The sequence below is a fragment of the Phasianus colchicus genome, chromosome 34, assembly GCF_987193195.1.
Source record: "Phasianus colchicus chromosome 34, bPhaCol1.hap1.1, whole genome shotgun sequence".
Lineage (NCBI taxonomy): Eukaryota > Metazoa > Chordata > Aves > Galliformes > Phasianidae > Phasianus > Phasianus colchicus.
Window position 1 is genome coordinate 1,507,377 of NC_143469.1, and position 14,917 is coordinate 1,522,293.

A 14,917-nucleotide genomic window follows, 5' to 3' on the forward strand; every position below is an offset into this window, starting at 1 on the left:
TCCCCTCCTGTCCCTTAGGTCCCTGTTGGGGTGGTTCCATGCCCCTTTGAGGGTCCCATGTCCCCTCTTGTCCCTTTGGTCCCTTTGGGGTGTCCCCTATCCTTTTGGGGGTGTCCCACATCCCTTTGAGGGTGTCCCATGTCCCTTTTTGGGATCCAGTGTCCCCTCTTGTCCATTTGGGATATCCCCATCTTTTTGGGGAGGGGTCCATGTCCTTTTGGGGGTCCCACGTCCCCTCCTGTCCCTTAGGTCCCTGTTGGGGGGGTTCCATGCCCCTTCGAGGGTCCCATGTCCCCTCTTGTCCCTTAGGTCCCTATTGGGGGGGTCCCACGTCCCTTTGGTGGTCCCACATCCCCTCCTGTCACTCAGATCCCTTCGGGGGTCTCCAGCCCCATCCTATGATCCCCCCCCCAGAAAATTCCTATACTCCCTTATCACTTCTCCTCTCCCCTTTGGGGCCAACCCCACATCTCCAAGAGTTTGTGGGTGCCCCAGGTCCCCTCCTCTCCCTTTGGGGTGTCCCCTATCCTTCTGGGGGGGTCCCACATCCCTTTGGGGGGGGTCCCACGTCCCTTTTTGGGATCCAGTGTCCCCTCTTGTCCATTTGGGATGTCCAACATACCTTTGGGGAGGGATCCATGTCCTTTTGGGGGTCCCATGTCCCCTCCTGTCCCTTAGGTCCCTTTGGGGTGTCCCCTATCCTTTTGGCGAAGTCCCACGTCCCTTTGGGGGGGGTCCCATGTCCCTTTTTGGGATCCATTGTCCCCTCTTGTCCATATGGGGTGTCCACATCCCTTTGGGGAGGGATCCATGTCCTTTTGGGGGTCCCATGTCCCCTCCTGTCCCTTAGGTCCCTGTTGGGGGGGTTCCATGCCCCTTCGAGGGTCCCATGTCCCCTCTTGTCCCTTAGGTCCCTATTGGGGGGGTCCCACATCCCTTTGAGGGGGTCCCATGTCCCTTTTTGGGATCCAGTGTCCCCTCCTGTCCCTTTGGGATGTCCACATCCCATTGGGGTGGGGTCCATGTCCTTTTGGGGGTCCCATGTCCCCTCCTGTCCCTTAGGTCCCTGTTGGGGGTGTTCCATTCCCCTTTGAGGGTCCCATGTCCCCTCTTGTCCCTTTGGTCCCTTTGGGGTGTCCCCTATCCTTTTGGGGGGGTCCCACATCCCTTTGGGGGGAGTCCCATGTCCCTTTTGGGGATCCAGTGTCCCCTCCTGTCCCTTTGGGATGTCCCACATCTCTTTGGGGAGGGGTCCCTTGTCCCTTTGGGGGTCCCATGTCCCCTCCTGTCCCTTAGGTCCCTGTTGGGGTGGTTCCATGCCCCTTCGAGGGTCCCATGTCCCCTCTTGTCCCTTAGGTCCCTATTGGGGGGGTCCCACATCCCTGTGGGGGGGTCCCAAGTCCCTTTTTGGGATCCAATGTCCCTTCCTGTCCCTTTGGGATGTCCCACATCCCTTTGGGGAGGGGTCCCAAGCCCCTTTGGGGGCCCCATGTCCCCTCCTGTCCCTTAGGTCCCTGTTGGGGGGGTTCCATGCCCCTTCGAGGGTCCCATGTCCCCTCTTGTCCCTTAGGTCCCTATTGGGGGGTCCCACATCCCTTTGAGGGGGTCCCATGTCCCTTTTTGGGATCCAGTGTCCCCTCTTGTCCATTTGGGATATCCCCATCTTTTTGGGGAGGGGTCCATGTCCTTTTGGGGGTCCCATGTCCCCTCCTGTCCCTTTGGTCCCTTTGGGGTGTCCCCTATCCTTTTGGGGAGGGGTCCCACGTCCCTTTGGTGGTCCCACATCCCCTCCTGTCACTCAGATCCCTTCGGGGGTCTCCAGCCCCATCCTATGATCCCCCCCCCCCAGAAAATTCCTATACTCCCTTATCACTTCTCCTCTCCCCTTTGGGGTCAACCGCACACCTCCAACAATTTGTGGGTGCCCTCAGGGGGTCCCTATGAAGGTTGGGGGGGGGGCACACAGATGTCACCGCCGTCCCCTCGGTGTCACTCGTCCCCCAGAACACAGCCAGCCTGGAGCAATTCGAGCGCATCCGAACTTTGGGGACGGGGTCTTTTGGGAGGGTGATGCTGGTGAGGCACCGGGACACGGGGCAGCACTACGCCATGAAGATCCTCGATAAGCAGAAGGTGAAGGGGGGGGGGGGGTAAAAAAGGGGAGGGGGAGACGTGGGGGGGCGTTGGGGAGGAGGGGACGTTGGTGGCATTGGGTCGGAAAGGACGTTGGTGGCATCAAGGGGGGGGAATTGGTGGCATTTGGGGTTGAAATGATATTGGTATGTCCAGGTTTGGGGACATTGGTGGCGTTTGGGGTTGAAGGGACGTTGGTGTCCCCAAGGTGGGGACATTGGTGGCATTTGGGTTGAAGTGACATTGGTGTCCCCAGTTTTGGGGACATTGGGGTGGCATTGGGGTTGAAATGACGTTGGTATGCCCAGGTTTGGGGACATTGGTGGCGTTTGGGGTTGAAGGGACATCGGTGTCCCCAGGTTTGGGGACATTGGAGGCATTGGGGTTGAAGGGACGTTGGTGTCCCCAAGGTGGGGACATTGGTGGCATTTGGGTTGAAGTGACATTGGTGTCCCCAGTTTTGGGGACATTGGGGTGGCATTGGGGTTGAAATGACGTTGGTATGCCCAGTTTTGGGGACATTGGTGGCATTTGGGGTTGGAGGAACATTGGTGTCCCCAGTTTTGGGGACATTGGTGGCACTGTTGATTAAGGGACATTGGTGTCCCCAAGATGGGGGCATTGGTGGCATTGGGGTTGAAATGATATTGGTATGTCCAGGTTTGGGGACATTGGTGGCGTTTGGGGTTGAAGGGACGTTGGTGTCCCCAAGGTGGGGACATTGGTGGCATTTGGGTTGAAGTGACATTGGTGTCCCCAGTTTTGGGGACATTGGGGTGGCATTGGGGTTGAAATGACGTTGGTATGTCCAGGTTTGGGGACATTGGTGGCATTTGGGGTTGGAGGAACATTGGTGTCCCCAGTTTTGGGGACATTGGTGGCACTGTTGATTAAGGGACATTGGTGTCCCCAAGATGGGGGCATTGGTGGCATTGGGGTTGAAATGACATTGGTGGCATTGGGGTTGAAGTGACACTGGTGTCCCCAACTTGTGGGGCACATCATTGAACCTGGGGAGATTTTGGTGTCCCCAACACTGGGGACATTGGTGGCATTGGGTTGGAAGTGACATTGGTGGCATTGGGGTTGAAGGGACATTGGCGTCATTGAGTTGGAGGGGACATTGGTGTCCCCAAAGTGGGGGACATTGGGGTGGAATTGGGGTTGAAATGACGTTGGTATGCCCAGGTTTGGGGACATTGGTGGCATTTGGGGTTGAATGGACATTTGTGTCCCCAGTTTTGGGGACATTGGTGGCATTTGGGTTGAAGTGTCATTGGTGTCCCCAAACTGGGGGTCACATCATTGAGCCTGGGGAGGTTTTGGTGTCCCCAACATTGGGGACATTGGTGGCATTGGGTTGGAAGTGACATTGCTGGCATTGGGGTTGAAGGGACATTGGTGTCATTGAGTTGGAAGGGACATTGGTGTCCCCAAGGTGGGGGACATTGGGGTGGAATTGGGGTTGAAATGACATTGGTATGTCCAGTTTTGGGGACATTGGTGGCATTTGGGGTTGAAATGGCATCGGTGTCCCCAGTTTTGGGGACATTGGTGGCATTGGAATTGAAATGACGTTGGTATCCCCAATTTTGGGGACATTGGTGGCATTTGGGGCTAAAGGGACATTGGTGTCCCCAACATTGGGGACATTGGTGACGTTTGGGGTTGAAGGGACATTGGTGTGCTCCAGGTGGGGACATTGGTGGCATTGGGGTTGAAATGACATTGGTGGCATTGGGGTTGAAGTGACATTGGTGTCCCCAACATGGGGGCACATCATTGAGCCTGGGGAGGTTTTGGTGTCCCCAACACTGGGGACATTGGTGGCATTGGGCTGGAAGTGACATTGCTGGCATTGGGGTTGAAGGGACATTGGTGTCATTGAGTTGGAAGGGACATTGGTGTCCCCAAAGTGGGGGACATTGGGGTGGAATTGGGGTTGAAATGACATTGGTATGCCCAGGTTTGGGGACATTGGTGGCATTTGGGGTTGGAGGAACATTGGTGTCCCCAGTTTTGGGGACATTGGTGGCACTGTTGATTAAGGGACATTGGTGTCCCCAAGATGGGGGCATTGGTGGCATTGGGGTTGAAATGACATTGGTGGCATTGGGGTTGAAATGACGTTGGTATGCCCAGGTTTGGGGACATTGGTGGCATTTGGGGTTGGAGGAACATTGGTGTCCCCAGTTTTGGGGACATTGGTGGCATTGGGTTGGAAGTGACATTGGTGGCATTGGGGTTGAAGGGACATTGGCGTCATTGAGTTGGAGGGGACATTGGTGTCCCCAAAGTGGGGGACATTGGGGTGGAATTGGGGTTGAAATGACGTTGGTATGCCCAGGTTTGGGGACATTGGTGGCATTTGGGGTTGAATGGACATTTGTGTCCCCAGTTTTGGGGACATTGGTGGCATTTGGGTTGAAGTGTCATTGGTGTCCCCAAACTGGGGGTCACATCATTGAGCCTGGGGAGGTTTTGGTGTCCCCAACATTGGGGACATTGGTGGCATTGGGTTGGAAGTGACATTGCTGGCATTGGGGTTGAAGGGACATTGGTGTCATTGAGTTGGAAGGGACATTGGTGTCCCCAAGGTGGGGGACATTGGGGTGGAATTGGGGTTGAAATGACATTGGTATGTCCAGTTTTGGGGACATTGGTGGCATTTGGGGTTGAAATGGCATCGGTGTCCCCAGTTTTGGGGACATTGGTGGCATTGGAATTGAAATGACGTTGGTATCCCCAATTTTGGGGACATTGGTGGCATTTGGGGCTAAAGGGACATTGGTGTCCCCAACATTGGGGACATTGGTGACGTTTGGGGTTGAAGGGACATTGGTGTGCTCCAGGTGGGGACATTGGTGGCATTGGGGTTGAAATGACATTGGTGGCATTGGGGTTGAAGTGACATTGGTGTCCCCAACATGGGGGCACATCATTGAGCCTGGGGAGGTTTTGGTGTCCCCAACACTGGGGACATTGGTGGCATTGGGTTGGAAGTGACATTGCTGGCATTGGGGTTGAAGGGACATTGGTGTCATTGAGTTGGAAGGGACATTGGTGTCCCCAAGGTGGGGACATTGGTGGCATTGGGCTGGAAGTGACATTGCTGGCATTGGGGTTGAAGGGACATTGGTGTCATTGAGTTGGAAGGGACATTGGTGTCCCCAAAGTGGGGGACATTGGGGTGGAATTGGGGTTGAAATGACATTGGTATGCCCAGGTTTGGGGACATTGGTGGCATTTGGGGTTGGAGGAACATTGGTGTCCCCAGTTTTGGGGACATTGGTGGCACTGTTGATTAAGGGACATTGGTGTCCCCAAGATGGGGGCATTGGTGGCATTGGGGTTGAAATGACATTGGTGGCATTGGGGTTGAAATGACGTTGGTATGCCCAGGTTTGGGGACATTGGTGGCATTTGGGGTTGGAGGAACATTGGTGTCCCCAGTTTTGGGGACATTGGTGGCACTGTTGATTAAGGGACATTGGTGTCCCCAAGATGGGGGCATTGGTGGCATTGGGGTTGAAATGACATTGGTGGCATTGGGGTTGAAGTGACACTGGTGTCCCCAACTTGGGGGGCACATCATTGAGCCTGGGGAGGTTTTGGTGTCCCCAGTTTTGGGGACATTGGTGGCATTGGGATTGGAAGTGACATTGGTGGCATTGGGGTTGAAGGGACATTGGTGTCATTGAGTTGGAAGGGACATTGGTGTCCCCAAGGTGGGGACATTGGTGGCATTGGGCTGGAAGTGACATTGCTGGCATTGGGGTTGAAGGGACATTGGTGTCATTGAGTTGGAAGGGACATTGGTGTCCCCAAAGTGGGGGACATTGGGGTGGAATTGGGGTTGAAATGACATTGGTATGCCCAGGTTTGGGGACATTGGTGGCATTTGGGGTTGGAGGAACATTGGTGTCCCCAGTTTTGGGGACATTGGTGGCACTGTTGATTAAGGGACATTGGTGTCCCCAAGATGGGGGCATTGGTGGCATTGGGGTTGAAATGACATTGGTGGCATTGGGGTTGAAATGACGTTGGTATGCCCAGGTTTGGGGACATTGGTGGCATTTGGGGTTGGAGGAACATTGGTGTCCCCAGTTTTGGGGACATTGGTGGCACTGTTGATTAAGGGACATTGGTGTCCCCAAGATGGGGGCATTGGTGGCATTGGGGTTGAAATGACATTGGTGGCATTGGGGTTGAAGTGACACTGGTGTCCCCAACTTGGGGGGCACATCATTGAGCCTGGGGAGGTTTTGGTGTCCCCAGTTTTGGGGACATTGGTGGCATTGGGATTGGAAGTGACATTGGTGGCATTGGGGTTGAAGGGACATTGGTGTCATTGAGTTGGAAGGGACATTGGTGTCCCCAAGGTGAGGGATGTTGGTGGCATTGGGGCTGAAGGGACATTGGTGTCCCCAACATGGGGGTCACATCATTGAGCCTGGGGAGGTTTTGGTGTCCCCAACAATGGGGACATTGGTGGGATTGGGTTGGAAAGGGACATTGGTGTCCCCAAAGTGGGGGACATTGGGGTGGAATTGGGGTTGAAATGACGTTGGTATGTCCAGGTTTGGGGACATTGGTGGCATTTGGGTTGAAGTGTCATTGGTGTCCCCAACCTGGGGGTCACATCATTGAGCCTGGGGAGGTTTTGGTGTCCCCAACATTGGGGACATTGGTGGCATTGGGTTGGAAGTGACATTGGTGGCATTGGGGTTGAAGGGACATTGGTGTCCCCAGTTTTGGGGACATTGGTGACGTTTGGGGTTGAAGTGACATTGGTGTCCCCAACTTGTGGGGCACATCATTGAGCCTGGGGAGATTTTGGTGTCCCCAACACTGGGGACATTGCTGGCATTGGGTTGGAAGTGACATTGGTGTCATTGAGTTGGAAGGGACATTGGTGTCCCCAAAGTGGGGGACATTGGGATGGAATTGGGGTTGAAATGACATTGGTATGTCCAGGTTTGGGGACATTGGTGGCATTTGGCGTTGAAGTGACATTGGTGTCATTGAGTTGGAAGGGACATTGGTGTCCCCAGGTTTGGGGACGTTGGTGGCATTGGGGCTGAAGTGACATTGGTGTCCCCAACCTGGGGGTCACATCATTGAGCCTGGGGAGGTTTTGGTGTCCCCAACATTGGGGACATTGGTGACATTTGGGGTTGAAGGGACATAGATGTCCCCGAGGTGGGGACATTGGTGCATGCATACAGCTCTCATTGCTCCTTGTGGCGGCCACGTTTGTCCCCAAAAGGTGGCACAGGTTTGTCACTGAGTCTGGGCGGAAGGGGAGGGGGGTGTGTGGAGGGGACATTTGGGGGGGGGGGGGGGCTGTGACAGTGACGTCCCCCCCCCAGGTGGTGAAGCTGAAGCAGATCGAGCACACGCTGAACGAGAAGCGCATCCTGCAGGCCGTCACCTTCCCCTTCCTCGTCCGCCTCGAGTATTCCTTCAAGGTGGGACCCCCAGGACCCCCCCCCTCCCCAAACCCTTGGGGTCCCCGACCCCCTGACCCCCCCCCCCCCCCCCCCCCCCCAACCACCTTGAGGTCCCCATTGTCCCCCAGGTATCCCCTGACTCCCCCTCAGGGTCCCCATTCTCTCGGTGTGTGACCCCCCCCCCCCCTTGGGTTCCCCTTTGATGTCCCCTGACCCCCCCCTTGGTGTCCCCAACCCCCCCCCCCCCTTGGCATTCCCTGACCCCCCCTTGGGGTCCCCAACCCTTTTGAGTGTCCCCTGACCCCCCCATTGGTGTCCCCAACCCCTTGGGGTGCCCCCAACCCCCCCCCCTTGGCATCCCCTGACCCCCCCTTGGGTTCCCCATCCCCTTTCAGTGTCCCCTGACCCCCCCCCAGTGTCCCCATCCCCTTGAAGTGTGCCCCCCCCATAGCAACCCCACCCAATTGATGTGTCCCATGACCCCCCCCCCAGCATCCCCCCCCCTTAGGGTGTCCCATGACCCCCCCTTGGCATTCCCTGACCCCCCCCCCAATGTCCCCATCCCCTTGAAGTTTGCCCCCCCCCCCATAGCAACCCCAACCCCTTGATGTGCCCATGACCCCCCCCCCCGGCATCCCCACCCCCTTGGGGTGTCTCCTGACCCCCCCCCCCCAAAAAAAAAATGCCCCCCAGGACAACTCCAACCTCTACATGGTGATGGAATACATCCCGGGGGGGGAGATGTTTTCCCACCTCCGTCGCATTGGTCGCTTCAGGTGATTTGGGGGGGGGGGGCAATTGGGGGGGGGTGGGGGGGAAATCTGGGGGTCCCTGGAGGGGGGGGGATTTTGGGGGGGTCTTTGAGGGCTCTGAGGGGGTCCTGAGGGTCTTGGTTGGTTTTGGGGTGGGGGGGGGTTTCTAAGGAAGGGTCCTTAGGAGCTGGGGGTTTTGTGGGGGGGGGGCTCAGGAAAGGCTCTCAGGGGGTTTTTTGGGGAGGGGTCTCAGGGTCTTTAGGGGGGATGGGGGTTTCTGGGGGGGGGGCACTCAGGAAAGGCCTTGGGGGGGTTGTGGAGGGGGGGGTTTTGGGGAGGCTGAGGATTCCTGGGGAGGGGTCTCAGGGTCTTTAGGGGGGTTGGGGGTTTCTGGGGGGGCTCAGGAAGGGCCCTTGGGGGTGGGGGTTTTTTAGGGGGGGGGAGTCGCAGGGGGGGCTCCTTGGGGACTGGGGTTTCTGGGGGGGGGTCATTAAGGGTCATAAGGGGCTGGGGGTTTCTGGGGAGGGGTCTCAGGGTCTTTAGGGGGGGTCAGGGAGTTTCGGGGGGGTCAAGAAGGGTCATTAAGGGGCTGAGGGTTTTTTTTTTGGGGGGGGGGTCTCAGGAGGGCCCCTTTGGGGGCTGGGAGTTTTTTGGGGGGGGGGTCTCATTAAGGGTCATAAGGGGGCTGGGGGTTTTGGGGGGGGGGGGCATCTCAGTAGAGGTCTTTGGGGGGCTCAGGGTTTCTGGGGGGGTCAGGAAGGGTCTTTAGGAGGTGTGGGGTTTTTTGGGGGGGGCTGAGGTAGGGATGGGGATTTCTGGGGGGGGGGCACTCAGGAAAGGCCTTGGGGGGGTTGTGGAGGGGGGGGGTCTTGGGGAGGCTGAGGATTTTTGGGGAGGGGTCTCAGGGTCTTGAGGGGGGTTGGGGGTTTCGGGGGGGGCTCAGGAAGGGTCATTAAGGGTCTGAGGGTTTTTTTTTGGGGGGGGGTCTCAGGAGGGTCCCTTTGGGGGCTGGGAGTTTTTTGGGGGGGGTCTCATTAAGGGTCATAAGGGGGCTGGGGGTTTTGGGGGGGGGCATCTCAGTAGGGGTCTTTGGGGGGCTCAGGGTTTCTGGGGGGGTCAGGAAGGGTCTTTAGGAGGTGTGGGGGTTTTGGGGGGGGGGTGAGGAAGGGTCATTAGGGGGATGGGGGTTTTCAGGGGGGGGGGCACTCAGTAAAGGCCTTGGGGGGGTTGTGGAAGGGGGGGGGGGCTTGGGGAGGCTGAGGATTTCTGGGGAGGGGTCTCAGGGTCTTTAGGGGGGTTGGGGGTTTCGGGGGGGGCTCAGGAAGGGTCCTTGGGGGGCTGGGGGCTTTTTGGGGGGGGGGAATCACAGGGGGGGGAACCTTTGGGGGCTGGGGTTTCTGGGGGGGGGTCTCATTAAGGGTCATAAGGGGGCTGGGGGTTTCTGGGGGGGGGGCACTCAGGAAAGGCCTTGGGGGGGTTGTGGAGGGGGGGGGTTTTGGGGAGGCTGAGGATTTTTGGGGAGGGGTCTCAGGGTCTTTAGGGGGATTGGGGGTTTCTGGGGGGGCTCAGGAAGGGTCATTAAGGGGCTGAGGGTTTTTTTTTTGGGGGGGGGTCTCAGGAGGGTTCCTTTGGGGGCTGGGAGTTTTTTTTGGGGGGGTCTCATTAAGGGTCATAAGGGGGCTGGGGGGTTTTGAGGGGGGGCTTCTCAGTAGGGGTCCTTGGGGGGCTCAGGGTTTCTGGGGGGGGCAGGAAGGGTCTTTAGGAGGTGTGGGGGTTTTTTGGGGGGGGCTGAGGAAGGGTCAGTAGGGGGATGGGGTTTTTTTTGGGGGGGGGGCACTCAGGAAAGGCCTTGGGGGGGTTGTGGAGGGGGGGGGTCTTGGGGAGGCTGAGGATTTTTGGGGAGGGGTCTCAGGGTCTTTAGGGGGGTTGGGGGTTTCGGGGGGGGGTCAGGAAGGGCCCTTGGGGGTGGGGGTTTTTTAGGGGGGGGGAATTGCAGGGGGGGCTCTTTGGGGGCTGGGGTTTCTGGGGGGGGGTCTCATTAAGGGTCATAAGGGGGCTGGGGGTTTCCGTGGGGGGGTCTCAGGAGGGGTCATTAAGGGGCCGAGGGTTTTTTTTTTGGGGGGGGGTCTCAGGAGGGTCCCTTTGGGGGCTGGGAGTTTCTGAGGGGGGGTCTCATTAAGGGTCATAAGGGGGCTGGGGGTTTTGGGGGGGGGGGGCATCTCAGTAGGGGTCCTTGGGGGGCTCAGGGTTTCTGGGGGGGTCAGGAAGGGTCTTTAGGAGGTGTGGGGGTTTTTGGGGGGGGCTGAGGAAGGGATGGGGATTTCTGGGGGGGGGGCACTCAGGAAAGGACTTAAGGGGGGGTTGTGGAGGGGGGGGGTCTTGGGGAGGCTGAGGATTTCTGGGGAGGGGTCTCGGGGTCTTTAGGGGGGTTGGGGGTTTCGGGGGGGGGTCAGGAAGGGCCCTTGGGGGTGGGGGTTTTTTTAGGGAGGGGGGGACTCGCAGGGGGGGCTCTTTGGGGGCTGGGGTTTCTGGGGGGGGGTCTCATTAAGGGTCATAAGGGGGCTGGGGGTTTCTGGGGGGGGGGCACTCAGGAAAGGCCTTGGGGGGGTTCTGGAAGGGGGGGGGGCTTGGGGAGGCTGAGGATTCCTGGGGAGGGGTCTCAGGGTCTTTAGGGGGGTTGGGGGTTTCTGGGGGGGCTCAGGAAGGGTCATTAAGGGGCTGAGGGTTTTTTTTGGGGGGGGGGTCTCAGGAGGGTCCCTTTGGGGGCTGGGAGTTTCTGAGGGGGGGTCTCATTAAGGGTCATAAATGGGCTGGGGGTTTTGGGGGGGGGCTTCTCAGTAGGGGTCCTTGGGGGGCTCAGGGTTTCTGGGGGGGTCAGGAAGGGTCTTTAGGAGGTGTGGGGGTTTTTTGGGGGGGGCTGAGGAAGGGTCATTAGGGGGATGGGGTTTTTTTTGGGGGGGGGTACTCAGGAAAGGCCTTGGGGGGGGTTTGGAAGGGGGGGGGGGGGCTTGGGGAGGCTGAGGATTCCTGGGGAGGGGTCTCAGGGTCTTTAGGGGGGCTGGGGGTTTCTGGGGGGGCTCAGGAAGGGCCCTTGGGGGTTTGGGTTTTTTAGGGGGGGGGGAATCGCAGGGGGGGGAACCTTTGGGGGCTGGGGTTTCTGGGGGGGGGATCTCATTAAGGGACATAAGGGGGCTGGGGGTTTTGGGGGGGGGGGGCATCTCAGTAGGGGTCTTTGGGGGCTCAGGGTTTCTGGGGGGGTCAGGAAGGGTCTTTAGGCGGTGTGGGGGTTTTTGGGGGGGGGCTGAGGAAGGGATGGGGATTTCTGGGGGGGGGGCACTCAGGAAAGGACTTAAGGGGGGGTTGTGGAGGGGGGGGGTCTTGGGGAGGCTGAGGATTTCTGGGGAGGGGTCTCAGGGTCTTTAGGGGGGTTGGGGGTTTCTGGGGGTGCTCAGGAAGGGTCCTTGGGGGGCTGGGGGTTTTTAAGGGGGGGGGGAATCGCAGGGGGGGGAACCTTTGGGGGCTGGGGTTTCTGAGGGGGGGTCGCATTAAGGGTCATAAGGGGGCTGGGGGTTTTGGGGGGGGGCTTCTCAGTAGGGGTCCCTGGGGGGCTCAGGGTTTCTGGGGGGGTCAGGAAGGGTCTTTAGGAGGTGTGGGGGTTTTTGGGGGGGGGCTGAAAAAGGGATGGGGATTTTTGGGGGGGGGGCACTCAGGAAAGGCCTTGGGGGGGGGTCTGGGGGGGGGCTTGGGGGTCTTAGGGAGCCCCCCAGGTGACTTCTAAGCAGTGCTGGGGGGGGGGGTTGTGGGGATCCTCCACTTTAAGGAAGGGGAAGGAGGGGAACTGGGGGGGGGGGTCAGCCTACCCTGAAGCCCCCCCCCCCCCCCAAAACGACCCCCCCCCTCCCCCCCCAGCGAGCCGCACGCCCGCTTCTACGCCGCCCAGATCGTGCTGACCTTCGAGTACCTGCACGCACTCGACCTCATCTACCGTGACCTGAAACCTGAAAACCTCCTCATCGACCAGCAGGGATACATCGAGGTGACCCCCCCGTGCCCCCCCCCCACCCCCAGCATCCCAAAACCCCCCCCCGCAAAGCCCCCACCCCAAACTTGGAGCGGTTCATCCCATAGCGCTGCATCGAAACAACCCAAAAGCACCCCAAAAATCCCTCTTGCCCCCCCCCACAAATAGCACCCATCCCCCCACCCACAAAAAGAAAAAAGCAAATGACCCCCCCCACACAAAAAAATAACCCCCCCCCCCCCCAAAACAAAGAACCCCCCCAACCCAAAATGCTGGACCCCCCCCACCACACCACCCCAAATCCACCCCACTCCAATCCCCCCAGCACCTCTCAATGCCCCCCAAAACACCCCAAAATCACCCCAAAACTCCCTCTTGCCCCCTCCCACAAATTGCCCTCATCCCCCCCCCAAAAGAGACAACGCCCCCCCCCAAAAAAAGAACCCCCCCAACACAAACTGCTGGACCCCCCCACCGCATCACCCCAGATCCACCCCACTCCAATCCCCCCAGCACCTCTCAATGCCCCCCAAAACACCCCAAAATCACCCCAAAGCTCCCTCTTGCCCCCCCACAAATTGCCCTCATCCCCCCCCCCCCCACAAAAAAAACCAAATAACCCCCCCCAAAAGTAAGAGACCCCCCCAAAGTGCTGAACCCTTCCACCACACCACCCCAAATCCACCCCACTCCAATCCCCCCAGCACCTCTCAATGCCCCCCAAAACACCCCAAAAGCCCCCCAAAAATCCCTCTTGCCCCCCCACATATTGCCCTCTTCCACCCCCCAATAAAAAACAAATAACCCCCCCCAAAAAAAGAACCCCCCCAACCCAAACTGCTGGACCCCCCCACCGCACCACCCCAAATCCACTCCACTCCAATCCCTCCAGCACCTCTCAATGCCCCCCAAAACACCCCAAAAGCCCCCAAAACTCCCTCTTGCCCCCCCACAAATCGCCCTCATCCCCCCCCCAAAAGAAACAACGCCCCCCCCCCCCAAAAAAAGAACCCCCCCAACCCAAACTGCTGGACCCCCCCACCGCATCACCCCAGATCCACCCCACTCCAATCCCCCCAGCACCTCTCAATGCCCCCCAAAACACCCCAAAATCACCCCAAAACTCCCTCTTGCCCCCCCACAAATCGCCCTCATCCCCCCCCCAAAAGAAAAAAACAAATAAGCCCCCCCCAAAAAAAAGAAACCCCCCCAAACTGCTGGACCCCCCCACCGCACCACCCCAAATCCACCCTACTCCAATCCCCCCAGCACCTCTCAATGCCCCCCAAAACACCCCAAAAGCCCCCAAAACTCCCTCTTGCCCCCCCACAAATCGCCCTCATCCCCCCCCCAAAAGAAACAACGCCCCCCCCCCAAAAAAAAGAACCCCCCCAACACAAACTGCTGGACCCCCCCCCACTGCACCACCCCAAATCCACCCCACTCCAATCCCTCCAGCACCTCTCAATGCCCCCCAAAACACCCCAAAATCACCCCAAAACTCCCTCTTGCCCCTCCCCAAATCGCCCTCATCCCCCCCCCACAAAAAAAACCAAATAACCCCCCCCCAAAAGTAAGAGACCCCCCCAAAGTGCTGGACCCCCCCCCACCGCACCACCCCAAATCCACCCTGCTCCAATCCCCCCAGCACCTCTCAATGCCCCCCAAAACACCCCAAAAGCCCCCAAAACTCCCCCTTGCCCCCCCCCAAATTGCCCTCATCCCCCCCCCCCACAAAAAAAATAACCCCCCCCCAGCCCCTCCCCACCCAAACTGCTGGACCCCCCCCACCGCACCACCCCAAATCCTCCATACTCCAATCCACCCAGCACCTCTCAATGCCCCCCAAAACACCCCAAAATCACCCCAAAACTCCCTCTTGCCCCCCCACAAATCGCCCTCATCCCCCCCCCAAAAGAAACAACGCCCCCCCCCAAAAAAAAGAACCCCCCCAACCCAAACTGCTGGACCCCCCCACCGCACCACCCCAAATCCACCCCACTCCAATCCCCCCAGCACCTCTCAATGCCCCCCAAAACACCCCAAAATCACCCCAAAACTCCCTCATCCCCCCCACAAATCGCCCTCATCCCCCCCCCAAAAGAAAAAACCACATAACCCCCCCCCAAAAGTAAGAAACCCCCCCAAAGTGCTGGACCCCCCCCCACCGCACCACCCCAAATCCACCCTACTCCAACCCCTCCAGCACCTCTCAATGCCCCCCAAAACACCCCAAAAGCCCCCAAAACTCCCTCTTGCCCCCCCCCAAATCGCCCTCATCCCCCCCCCCCCAAAAAAAACCAAATAACCCCCCCCAAAAAAAAAGAAACCCCCCCAAAGTGCTGGACCCCCCCCCACCGCACCACCCCAAATCCACCCTACTCCAATCCCCCCAGCACCTCTCAATGCCCCCCAAAACACCCCAAAAGCCCCCACAACTCCCTCTTGCCCCCCCCACAAATAGCCCTCATCCCCCCCCCAAAAGAAAAAACCAAATAACCCCCCCCCAAAAGTAAGAAACCCCCCCAAACTGCTGGACCCCCCCCACCGCACCACCC

At 58.9% G+C, this 14,917-nt stretch overlaps 1 protein-coding gene across 3 annotated transcripts in view; it reads left to right on the top strand.

Moving 5' to 3' along the window:
• LOC149913849 (cAMP-dependent protein kinase catalytic subunit alpha-like) overlaps positions 1–14,917 on the top strand; it is a 38,706-nt gene that overhangs the window by 8,516 nt on the left and 15,273 nt on the right. For all 3 annotated transcript variants that reach the window (XM_090128631.1, XM_090128629.1, XM_090128630.1), the window contains exons 3-6: positions 2,005–2,133; positions 7,506–7,604; positions 8,280–8,362; positions 12,248–12,374. In XM_090128631.1, the coding sequence (XP_089984757.1) occupies positions 2,005–2,133; positions 7,506–7,604; positions 8,280–8,362; positions 12,248–12,374 (438 nt within the window). The remainder of the gene's footprint in view (positions 1–2,004; positions 2,134–7,505; positions 7,605–8,279; positions 8,363–12,247; positions 12,375–14,917) is intronic.